The sequence below is a fragment of the Protopterus annectens genome, chromosome 5.part0, assembly GCF_019279795.1.
Source record: "Protopterus annectens isolate FY-2018-M chromosome 5.part0, PAN1.0, whole genome shotgun sequence".
Classification (NCBI taxonomy): Eukaryota; Metazoa; Chordata; order Ceratodontiformes; family Protopteridae; genus Protopterus; species Protopterus annectens.
Genome location: NC_056735.1, coordinates 1,231,756,783 through 1,231,769,797, shown reverse-complemented (window position 1 = coordinate 1,231,769,797; position 13,015 = coordinate 1,231,756,783). Strand labels below are relative to the sequence as shown.

The following is a 13,015-nucleotide window of genomic DNA, read 5'->3' as shown; positions in this document are numbered from 1 at the left end:
TTTAGTATAAATTTCACTCCTGAGATGATTATCCAAAACTCTCAGTCTCCAATCATACATACATACAAACATTTCAGGCACAGTTAGTAATGCGCTTCTAGCCTGCCAGTATACCAAAAGTAGCTATTCTCATAATAAGTGTCTTAAGGTTATTCTCAAAAATATTTAAACTAGTACTTGCTTTAATGCAATTTGATAGTCTGTTCCATGCATCAGATGCCCTCTCAGAGAACCAAGTAGTACACCTCTCATGCCTACATAATCTTCTACATAGGTAACCTCAAACGTTCCCAGGGGTAGTTGCCTCTATAAATGCCCTATATACCTCAAAAACATTTCCTCTTAAATGTTTGCATGAGACACCATACAAGTTCAGATATTTTAGTAATTCATAATAACAAAAATGTTCACATCCACTTAAATTCAGGTCTAATATAACTAACAATCAATGATTTCTTCATGTCTGATTTTCTAGACTTTCTAAATCCTTTTATACAACCTATAGTTCTATAACTATCATTAACCAATTAGTTAATATGATTAGAAAAAACTCAAAGCTGGATCTACCTATATACCCAGGTCCTTAAATGAATCTATAGTTTCAATCATTGTGTGTTATATTAAATATTCACCTTTCAAACTATATTGCCTAAATCTCATATGCTTAGTTTTTGATGTATTTAACAGCACATTATTCTCCTGTGCCTGAATGGTCAATTCAGTCAAGTTCTTTTGCAGACATGTCCTATATATAATCAGTTTATCCATTTTCAAGTGTTCTGCTTACAGACTGTATAACACCACAGATGAAAAAGATAGATCTGAAAGATACAATCTAAACAAGTATGAGCCGAGGACAGTCCCCTGTGAACACCCTAACTGTAACCTGGAATTTCAGCTGTCCAGTTGCTGTATACTTGCCATGTTCTGTTTGTAAACCACACACCTATCCATCTTATCAAGATCACATCAGGATCTAGTTGTTCTACTTAATTGATAAGAGTTTTGTATATTATTCTATCAAATGTTGAAGTTACGTCTATATAAATTACATCACAGCACATTTTTCATTTATAGCTGTTATTATACTATTATAGAACATTATGTTGTAGGCGGTTGTTGATCAGTTTTCAACATACACATGCTTATACTAAAAGTGCTGTCCAAGACAAAGGCAATTTTTTCATGGGACCACATAACATACCTACAGTCACAAGAATCGGTAGCATTGAACGTCTTATGATTTCTATGATTTATGACTTTTGCTCTAAAACTGTTTAAGTAGTTACATGTTTTATTAAAGCCTGCTTGCCGCTCCTGAATCCTATGCTTAACTGACCCCACCTTGTTTTGAAAACTCTGCTCCTGAATCATTTCATCAGGGTGACTGGCATGATGATTCGATTACAGAAAATTTTATATTTGCATTCAGATTATTTCTAACAAGTTCCTTCTATAGGGTGCCTGTTCCTATGACATATGACAAGATGCTACTTACTTTGCACAAGTTTAAGCTCATTGCCTTTGCTTGTTCACAAAATCTGTGAACTCATCTTTCACACCCAATGATAACTCTGGCAATACTACCCGTTCTGTGCAACTCATACTTGTTGAAAAATTATTGCTCTGGAAGATGCAGAACAGAAGTAATGATAATCAGTTCCTGACCTGGTATGACTGACAGTGTGAACATAAAACAATCCTTAATCTAGTGCCATTTTCAGTACTGTAGGTCAGCTGCATTACAGGTGCCATATGTGTAAAATAATGAAGTATCTTATTTTGTAAAACCTGTCCAACATACCTCTCCATCTGTTAATACAAGAAACTCAGACAAAGACAAAAATGATGGGGAGACAAAGGTCCAAAAAGAGGGATAATTTTTAAATATTGTTCTTATAATCATAGAAAGTTGATAAAATAACAGGTTTGTCTGAAATGTATTAAAAGTATGAAGTATGAAACTCAAACGTCCCTCATTATTTAGTGAATTCAGTCCTCAATGATTTGCAAGAAAACCATAAATTTAAAGATGAACAGAAGGAAAATGTGTGACAAAATTTGGACATTCTGGGAAAAATAGCCAGTTGAAAGGTATTCTGTCCAAGCTAAACAATACATTTTCATGCTAGGTTTTATGGAATTTAGATTAATTATTAAAACGTTTGAATCATTAAAGGTGCTACTATCTCTTCCCATCATGGTGTACTTCGGGGTCAGTTCTGGTAGTATGAGCATCATTTCCTAAGTTTTCGCGTTACGATTTATGCTGACCAGAACGTTGCACACGCCGGCGGCTTACATTAGCTTGCTCTGATAGTTTATACGATTTGATTTATTAATTTTAATCATGCACTCGAATCAACGTACTCAACTGAAAAGACTACAACGTCCAATTCAAGAACAAGTAGCCGGAGTTAGTTGTTGATAGCAGGAATCTGGAATTTATCGAACTACTTTTACAACGTATTAATGAAGCAAAGTATTCAGCAGCATATAAGACCAGTAAACTTTTTATGTGATCTGTAAAAAATAAAAATACATGCTGTACTAATATTACTACATGGGAAATTGATATAGGAACCAAGATTAATAGTCTCGTGTGTTACCTTTAAAACTGTCCTCCTAGGAGGCGTTGTCAAAACAGAAATAGCTGGGGAGTACACTGTTGGCTCGCTGTTTCTGAGACTCTGAAAATTGTATTAGGTGGTTGCTTTCTTATGTAGGATCCATGTATGATTTTCTACCGAGCTCTGTCGGTAGTAGGATACAGGGTGTAGTAAATAAGTACAAATGGTCTGCATAACTGCATTTAGCACTTTAATTTGACTTTTCATGTCATTGTAGGACGTGCACATTTATGGTTACATGCAGTAGAAATAGAGTTTTTGCACTGTGCGTTTCATGTTGCTTTTAGTTCCCGTATAGTAGCGAACTTTTTGTAGGAGGTATGACCGATTCGTATGAATTGATGGAATTACAGGAGAGTCTGAGAGAAGCTGCGGCAATCGGAGATCTAGAGGAGGTTCGGAATTTGGTGGAAAAGGGTGCTGATGTGAACTCGCAAAATTTAATTAACGGATGGTGAGCTCATATTTTGAAGTGTGATTGGTTTAGCCCTGGCATTCGTTTTAATTAACCCGTTGTATAACTTTTGAAGTATTTAATAGTTCCTGCGGTATGTTTTGCAGTTTTTACGTTGCATAGCCAGTATCCCTAACGCTAAGTTACTACGTGTTTATGGTGACATTAACACTTTTTTTTCTGTTATCTTGTAATGGTAAATTATGCTTGATAGCGAAAAATCACTTGCGGGCAATACAATTTCATTAATTCTTTTTGAAACACAAATGGTATTAAAGCTTGTGGTCTGGGGTGTTAAGTATTTGTAGTTTGACAGTGTATGAATTTAAAACAAGATTCTATATTTGAAGAACGAATTGTCTTTTTTTATGAAGTTCGAATATTTGTAAACTGAATAGTTTTCAGACAATAAAAGTAACTTGCTGATTAAAATGGTTTCTCTTCTACTTTAAGGAAATATTTTCATGTATTTCTATAGTTTGAATTGCTAGTAGGCAACTTTAATGTTTTCTGTGGGTGTTTGCAGTTAGTATTTTAAACAACTTTGTGGTAGGTGAAGAAGGAAGAAAGCATAAGCTTTGGATGGGATAAGTGGAAAAATGAGGGATCTTCTTTAGTTTGGAGTAGTACAAAGAAGCGTCATACTGTAAATGTTGGTGTAGAAACCGGCTATAGAAAGGAAATACTGTAAATGTTGTAGAGACCGCGTATAGGAAGGAAACTGGTCAAATTACAAACGCACGCAAATACAAGGAATTCACTGCTTCGGCATTGTTAGAATTATATAAGTGAATTTGTAATAATGTATTTCATTTGGGATTTGAAACCAATACCTCTCGCTTACAGTGATGGCGGTGTCATATTGGAACAAGAGCCTCCGGACAGATGGGGGAGAGAGAGAGAGAGAGAGAAAAACGTGCATGCTGACATGTTTATTTATTTTTATTTTACATTTGTTGACCGGGAAAGTCAGACTGGACACAGATCCGTTTTCAGTGGAGGCCAGGGGAGAAAAGCTCCAATAGCATTACATACACGAAAATAAAATAATAAGGAATATCATACAGAAAGAAATATTACTTCCATATATTACTTCCATATAAACATAAGTAAAGTATAGCTTTTGTACGTGTGGGTGGGTGTTACTGCTCTGTTTGTGAATATTATCTAGTCCTTGCCAGCATTAGTTAATTTTAACAACGTCCTAATTATTTTGCACCGATTTGGTCATGTTTTATTTGTTTTCAGCTTTCAAGAAAATAGTCAACCCCAAAATTTTCCATTTCCTTGCCATGTCTACTTTAGCTCATTTTAATAATCATCGGCAATTTTTACTTAAGTTTGGCCCGTATATGTGTGTATGTATATTTAGGGAGTGGGAGAAACCTCATTCTGACTGCAATCTACCAGTCCCGGAATTTCGGGCATTACAGTAGTGGCTTTACTATTCCAGAGGATTAATGTATTTTAAATAGTGCAGTACCGGAAATTTCAAGTTTGTCCACCAAACTTCTGTGTTGTTTTCTTTTGTCAAATAACATTTGCATAATAACTTGAGTTAAGATTGTTTACTTGGGTGTTAAAACACAGATCTGGAACATCCATTTTGTTAATTATCTATACTCTTTATAGTTCGCACAGCCTGCGTACCTCACACAATTTACTGTTGAATAGCCAATTAGTGATTTGTAAGACGTGGAAATTTACCCTGAATTAATCTACACTTGTTGTTCTTGGTAAACTATCAGCAGTTGTGTGCCCCCGCCAAAAAATCATTACATAAAAAAAAAAAAAAAAAAACGTAAGTCACTTTTGGTCTTAACCTGTACACAGTATGTTACTACTTGCATATGACCTGCAGTGTAGTTATCTGTAATAACCTGTCTTCCAACAGTGCATCCAGTTGTATACTGAAGTTCGGGTATACAGTCATTTAGTTAAAAAAAATTAGTCAAGGCAATAGAAGAGAAGAGTAATAAAAGAAAAAAATTGTATGTAACAAAGGATTGTGTATTACTAAAAAACACATTGCTGTAAATTTGTGGGTTTTTCACAGTCCTCAGCACCGGTGCTAGCATTTTGGGGGCCCTACCCAGGAGAATATAAAAAGTATGACCGCATTGCCATCACGTCGCCTTCACTATCAAGCTCATGCAGCACCATTTAACAATCACTGTGTAGTGTTACTACATTCAGAACATTAAAAAATGTCAAGGTACATACTGCTTGGCATTTAGTACCAATGTTACATTATGACTAGCCCCTGTACCACAGCAAGGTAGCCACTCACAATGGTATACACACACACTGACTGGGACTGTGCAGTGGTGCAGCAGTTAACATTGTCGCCCCGCAACAAGTGGTTCTCCAGTTTGGTTCTCAGCTGGGGTGCCTTCTGTCCGGAGTTTGCATGTCCTCCCTGCGTTCATGTGGGTTTCCTCGTGTGAGAATTAAACCCAACACATTTTGTTTGTAAGGTAAACACCTTAACCATTATGCCAACCTCCCACACCTATCTGGGGTTAACTGATAATACTAGCTAACAGACAGAATGTTGTTGTTTGTCTTTCGGCTTTTTCCCGGTAAGGGGTCGCCACAGCAGAACTCCGGTCCGCTAATGATTGGCAGTAGATTTTTTACGAAACGCCGAGGTGCCAGCTCGACGCCCAACCTTCAACGAAGGCATGCCCAGTTACGCACGCATGTCTTTCGAACGCTACCCAACCACAGAATAAATACATAATCTCCCAGATAGTTCTTTTAATAACTCTTGGTACTTTGCCTCCTCCATGTTTTTAATATACTTTATGGAATAAAACTAGTTAAATGCGATCAACTTTTTCTCTAAATTTTCCTGCTTTACTTGCCTTTTCCTCACCTACCTAATCTTTCCAGCTCCGCAGTTAGGGTATGTGACTTATAATCCTTCCCTAATATCGTCTTATTCTAATGTACTTTCTATTTCCTAATTACTATTCAGTGACATTCTAACAGTCTCCACAATAAATCAACACACATTTCAACAAAAGTCATCCAAAGTCTGAGATAGACCTACAGTTCAATTAGAACGCCCAACCACTAGCATAAATGTTAGACAGGAGATTGGATGTCCACATGCAGGCCTCCTGGTGGTTTCTGAAGCCGCTATCTGTGCACATCCAATTCAGTTAGTAAACTTGTATGTAGACGACAGAGAAAGACTTAGAAGAGCTCCCTGTAAAAGCCCACTGTCAAGACTGACGGGAGGAAAAAGACCATCAAGCATGAGATATTGGAATACATGTCACTATAAAAGCAACAGACTTGCCTTGAATGTATATGCAAAATACATATTTGCAAAAAATAAAGGAAAACACCCTCTAGCCCTTATGATATGTAGCCAGATAGCCCAGGGCCACTTTTCAGAGCTGCTGACTTCTGCATGGCTGAAGAGATGTAGAGATAGCTCCTCTCACATTTTGCAGTGTGGGTAATGGGAATGGGCAAGTATGACTTAGGAAGGTTTTATGAGCTGAGCTGATTAAATAAATAGAATATTCAGTAGATCAACCAGGAATCATGAAATATAATTTATTGGCAACCAATGAATGCAGTGCAAATCAAACATTCTCACATTAACATCACAATTCTTCATTTTTTAAACCTGAGGAAATGTGATGTTAATGTGAAAGTGCTCATTTTATACTACATAGCTTGCTCAGTAAAGGATATTTTGTAATTTTTGGTTGGTCTACTGTGTAGTTTCTGACTTATTGAACCATAATTTATGTAGATTTATCAGTATTTGTTTATGGAGACCGCGGTGGTGGTGCTGTGGTAGCGTTGTCGCCTCACAGACGCTGTCCGGTTCGATTCTCAGAGCGTCTTCTGCGTGGAGACATACGTGAATGGGCGTACCTTCGTTGAAGGTTGTACGGCAGGGCTGGCAACTCGGTACGTAAAAATCAACTACCAATCATTAGCAGACCGGAGTTCTGCTGTGGTGACCCCTAACCGGGAAAAGCCAAAAGACACATTCATCAGTATTTGTTTATGGCTTTATACTAAATACATACAGATATTAATCCTGCAGATGAGGGATAATAAAAATATCTATGTCTGGTCCCTTGCTAAATGTTAGTAGTACTCTGAGTTTGCAGGAATCCTAGACAAGGATACCAAATAGTAGTGACAAAATGCAAGATGTGGTGATGAGGGCTTTCCACTCTGATGCTAACAACAATATGCTTCACCCATACAGTTGTATTTATATTTGGACTCTCAAGTTTCCCAGTTATGACCACTAAAGGCCAGAGTACATTTTTGAGTTTGTAGTGGGGCCAAATGCAGAGGACATCACAGCTAGTGTTGCATCATTTCTTCTCCTTTCTTAAATTCCTCTGCCCAGACTAAATCCATTTTCCAGAAGAGTACTGCACATTTTTTTCTGACTCTAAAATGAGGTAAATCACAATATGTGAAATGTTCAGATTAAAGGAGTTTTTGTTAAGCTGTCAGCCTATTCTGTCCAGATAGTGCTGATTTTAATCAGGAGTTGGATGTGGCTTATCTAGGATCTAGTGCTGATTTTAATCAGGAGTTGGATGTGGCTTATCTAGGATCTAGTGCTGATTTTAATCAGGAGTTGGATGTGGCTTATCTAGGATCTAGTGCTGATTTTAATCAGGAGTTGGATGTGGCTTATCTAGGATCTAATGCAAGTATTATTTTTTTTTTTTTTTGTTGGAAGTCATTTATTGCTGCATCCCAAAAAGGGGAGACAAATGGAAATTATGATTGCATTAAGCGATTCAGTTATTTTTTTTTTATATTTTGAAAGACACTGTGTCTGAATTTTCTGAAATTCAGTTATGCTTTAATAATTTTCTCACACGACAGCATAACACTTACATTAACTGGAACCTTATTTTTTACTCCCAATACAAGAGCAATCATTTAAATGCCACTATGCTATCCTGAATTTTAGTACTTAAAATCTTTGCCCTGCTGCCTTTGTTTCTTGATTGTTTGGAGCTTCAGCCAGTCAGTTCTAGATTGGATTATTTTCAGGATGTTTGTAATGTGCAAATGGAATAAAGGGCATTTGAAAAATAAGGCATAATTTTGAAAGTCCGTTAATGAAAATGAGCAGACAATGTTAACTTTTTAGCACCATTATGATATTGCTAATAGTTTTGGTAAGGAATGGGAGGGGGTTCAAAATACACTGGAAATGTCAGAAACTTCAATTAAGATGAGAATTCTAGGAGTGTTTTTTTATTTATTTATTTTTGAGACATGAATTTTGTTTGTTTTACTATTGCCAACTGGATTGTCTTTACATATTTAATGACATCTGTCTGGGATCTACAACTCCATGTTGAATTCTAGAGTCAAAAGCATCTTTCTTGAGTGTAAAACATTTAGGTTAAGCTGCCAGTCAATAGCATTAAAGAGCGGGATTCATAAAGTAAATGTGCTTCTAGAATTGACTTTCACCCTTGTTCCAAAAGGAAGTGCTTTTTCTGGATCTGGACAACTCATAAGGATCTGCCATGAAGGCTTCTTCTTTGAATTACGAGGATTCTGTATTACAAAACTCTAAGTCCTCAGTACTGTTGAAGCAAAGCATAACTTAGAAGATTCATCGCAGAGATGTAGATGCATTAAATGTAAACTTGGAAATCCTAGCTGTATTGCATTTGGACAGATGTTTGCAGAATTCAGGAGCATCTTATCTGGTTTCCTTGCTTATCATTGTAGGACCTTCAGACCTTGTTTGGTTGTGATAAGCCTCACAAGTACTGGAACTCATATTATACACAATATATAATTGTAACACTAGGAAAATGGTACTAATAGCTTAAGCAGTTTCATTTCATAATGGGTGGATATTTTTAATTTACAGAAGCTTAATTGTGGAAAAGGTTTGCTTCCTTGACTGCTGCAGCCAATCTGGTCCCTTGCTTCACTGAGCGGACCTGATTGAGTGCAGCTTACAAGCGAGGCAAGGGACCTGATTGGCTGCAGCAGTCAAGGAAGCAAGTTCTTTAATAAAAATGGAAAAGAGGGATGACGCTGTACAGCCAAATGAGGCACCGAGCAAGGAGCGGAAGAAACCCGCGGCTGCTTCATGTGGGAGCCCTCATACGTGGGGAGATAATTGGGGGCTCCCCACGCTGCTTCGGCGGGTGCCTAACGCCGGCTATGTCCTGGATTATAAAATGCTTATAAGTTACATGGCAGTCTCTTTAAAACTGTAACAAAGTGTTTTACAGTTGCGTCATTGTAAAGGTTAGGTTACTATTTGAGAGAGAAGAATCCATAGATGGATATTCCACATTGATTCTGTCGCCAGTGTAGTTTTACCATGCATTTAACTCAGTGACTTGTGACTTCGCCTGGAGTTCCAGAAAATAACTTTTTCAAATTACATGTCCGTTTTTGGGGGAGATCTAAAAAGGAGCTTGGGTCAACTGGTGCCCTAGGCAAAAGGGCTCCACAGTACCCCCTACCACACCATCTGGTGCCCCCATCCTGGTCTACCTACACCAAATAAATACTGGAAAAGCGCCCTAGGCGGCCACCTAGTTGGCCTATGCCTAAGGCCGGCTATGGATCTAAAGACTGCATAGCTCAGCAGATGAACGACTGATGTAAATTGTAAAAACAACAGAAAATGTATCAAGAAAATAGCAACCTGGGAGAGGAATGGGATATAAAAGAACTTGAACAAATGGGAGTGTGTAAATATCTGGGAATAGATGAAGGATCAGCGATGTGAAGCATATTTTAGACTACAGACTAATATTGAATACTGTTTTGACATCTAGGTATAAAGTTCAGTTTATAAAGCAGTGTATTCTTTTTCTAACATGCAGCTTAGGCATGATTGACTGGCTTTACAAAGTAAAGTCCATTGCATGGCCATACATTGTATCCCTCAGTCTGAAGCTGATGTGGGTCTCCTTGAAATTGATTGTAAAAGTTTGCAGTCCTGAGTCTGCATACATATTTGCTGATCAGATTCAGACTTTGTGAAAGTTAATCTATGATTTCATTGCTGCTGATCAGATTTAGACTTTGTTTTTCTTTGCTATTTAAAACTTTCACAATCTATGATTTCATTGCTGCTTAGACAAGCAGAATCATTTTGGAAAGAGCAAGTATGGAGAGCAAACCATACAAAATGGATAATAGAAGAAGAAAGCCAACCATTATAGGGACAAGCATTCACAACTATTGGTACAACCACATCTGTTTAAGCAAAGAAGAGGTAAATTTAAACCAAATGATGAAAACAGCTTGAGGTAGTGGAATATGTACATACTAGTTCATAAAATCTGTAGAATAAGTGGTTCTGTGGCACAGAACTAGAAACAGTTACACTTCTTATTGTTGGCTGTGGTATAAATATTGCTGAGGGTCTGCCTGTATGCTGAAAGAAATAATTATGTATCAGTGTCCCACGTAAAAATTGTTACACTGGGGATTATGCAAACACAAACACAAAGGTAGCTGAGAAGTATGGGAAACATGAACTACAAAGAATTAATAAAAAACGAAGAAGTACTGATCACATGGCTTCATCTAGTACAAACAATCAAGAAAACAGAAACAAGAAAACCAGATATTGTAGTCAAAAGAAAAAAAAATGTCTAAAGTAGGATTAGTTATTGAAATGGGTACATCTAGTGACTAATGTCTTGTGTATTAACAGACATGAAGTTACAAAATACCAAGATGCATGCACAGAAAGTAAAGCAGTATGGAATAAAGAGTAATAAGTGTAACAGGGCTAATAAAACAAAATTCACGTGTGCTTAAATATGCATCCAGTTCAAGTAATGCCATATCAACTACAGAAGAAAGCAGGTCTAGATACATTATTGGTGTCAGAAGGGCACTTTTGGCAAGCATCAAAGACTGAAACAATACTAACTTGTGATCTTCACTAGTATCCTTCCTAACTTTGGAATGGGGTCCATTCTTGTCATAGTAGTAGAAACCCTAAAAAGTATGTGGAGAAAGTAGATCACTGGTACTGGTAACTTTACAATGGATATAAAAAGTGTACACACCCCTGTTAAAATGCCAGGTTTTTGTGATATAAAAAAATTAGACCACAATAAATAATTTCAAAACTTTTCCCACCTTTAATGTGACCTATAACCTGTACATTTCAATTGAAAAAAAAAAAATGGATCTGTTAGCGGAAAAAATATAAAAAAAAAAAAACCTACAATAAGCTGGTTGCATAAGTGTGCACAGCCTTAAACTAATACTTTGTTGAGACACCTTTTGATTTAACTACATCATTCACTCTTCTTGGGTACACACCTGCCATCAATTACAGACTCTGATTAACCCCAAACAAAATTCAGCTGTCCTAGTAGGATTTTCCTGACCTTTACTCAGTTGCTTGCTACAGCAAAAGCCATGGCTCTCAGAGAGCTTACAAAGCATCAAATGGATCTCATTGTTGAAAGGTATCCATCAGGAGAAGGGTACAAACAAATTTTCACACCATTGGATATACCATGGAACACAGTGAAGGCAGTCCTCAAAAAGTGGAAAAAATATGAGACAACAGTGATGTTGCAAAAAACTAGACTTCCCTTCAAAATTGATGAAAAGGCAAGATGAAAACTGGTCAGGGAGGCTGCCAAGAGAAACCTGCAGGAATTTCTGGCAAGTACTGGTTGTGTACTACATGTGACAACAATCTCCTGTATTCTCCATATGTCTAGACTATGGAGTAGGGTTCATAGGTGTGTACTAGGCTAAAGGCCGTGGAGCCTTTACACGCCTAACCCAAAGAAATCGCTCTGGCACCATGCCACCCGATGTTAGTTTACCATGCCTCTATCCAGTAGGGCAGCTGGAGTAATCCCCTGGGTTGAACTTTGTTACCCATCCACTCGTCGAAATTTTTCTTTAAGGCCAGCGAGGTGCTGTGCTTCACATGAATGGGAAGCTTATTCCAGAGTATGAGTAGTCTTTGGGAGATGAACTTGCCCCTCCAGCATGTTCTGTTGATTGTGGTAGTGAGGATGTGATGTCTGGAGCGTGTGGCATGGGGGGATTGGAATTTCTTTAGCTCTAGCATTCCAACTAGGGCTGGGTTGGTCATGGTTTTATAAGTAAAGCGGATATTACCTCTGAGTAGATAAGAGACTGAGAACCGCTGAAGTTTCTTGAGTCCATCCGTGTAGGACGTGTTAAGGCCTGGGATCCTTTTTGTGAGATACTTTTGTGGCCTCTCCAGCTGTTGTAGGTGTTTGGTCAGGTACAAGCCAAACAGGGCGTTATATTCGATGATTGGTCTAATGTATGAGTAGAGATGGATGATAATCTCTTTCTTTCTTTCTGGATGTGAAACCTTTGTTGTAAGATGTGCCACATAGGACTTTCTGACCACAGTGTTAGTGTGGTGGTCGGAGGTGAGGCTGTCGACCTGGGTGCCCAGATCTGTTATGGCCCCTTCAGTGTTTGATGGGCTCCCATCAACGTGGTCATTTGTGGGAAGTTACGCTTAAGGCCATGGTTCCGACACCAGTTATTGGTCTCAGAGAGGCCTTTTGTAGGATGTCTGCATCACTTGGGGAGTTGATAATGACTCCTAGCTTGCAGTCATCAGCAAAATTGGTCAGCCAGAGTCATTCTGTGTTGGCCTGGACTTCTGAGAAGTAGATGCCAAACAGGAGAGGGCCCAGGACCGAGCCCTGTGGGACTCCACTTGTGGCTGGTCGACAGTCTGACTTGAATTCTGCAACTTTTAGTCTGTGGGCCAATTTGCAACACATCTGGTGATATAAGGATTAATGCCTAGTTTGGTGAGTTTATCAGTGATACCCAAGTGGGAAATGGTATCAAAGGCCTTGGCTAGGTCGTGGTAGGCAGTATGCACTGCCTTACCCTCATCCACAACCTTGATGACTACCTCGAAGAA

The 13,015-nt window shown here is 38.1% G+C and overlaps 1 protein-coding gene across 1 annotated transcript in view; it reads left to right on the top strand.

The window, feature by feature from the left end:
- The first annotated feature begins 2,630 nt into the window (after positions 1–2,630).
- ANKRD40 (ankyrin repeat domain 40) overlaps positions 2,631–13,015 on the top strand; it is a 735,912-nt gene continuing 725,527 nt past the window's right edge. Inside the window, exon 1 of the mRNA XM_044071087.1 lies at positions 2,631–3,084. Within this exon, the coding sequence (XP_043927022.1) occupies positions 2,951–3,084 (134 nt within the window). The 5' untranslated portion in view covers positions 2,631–2,950. The remainder of the gene's footprint in view (positions 3,085–13,015) is intronic.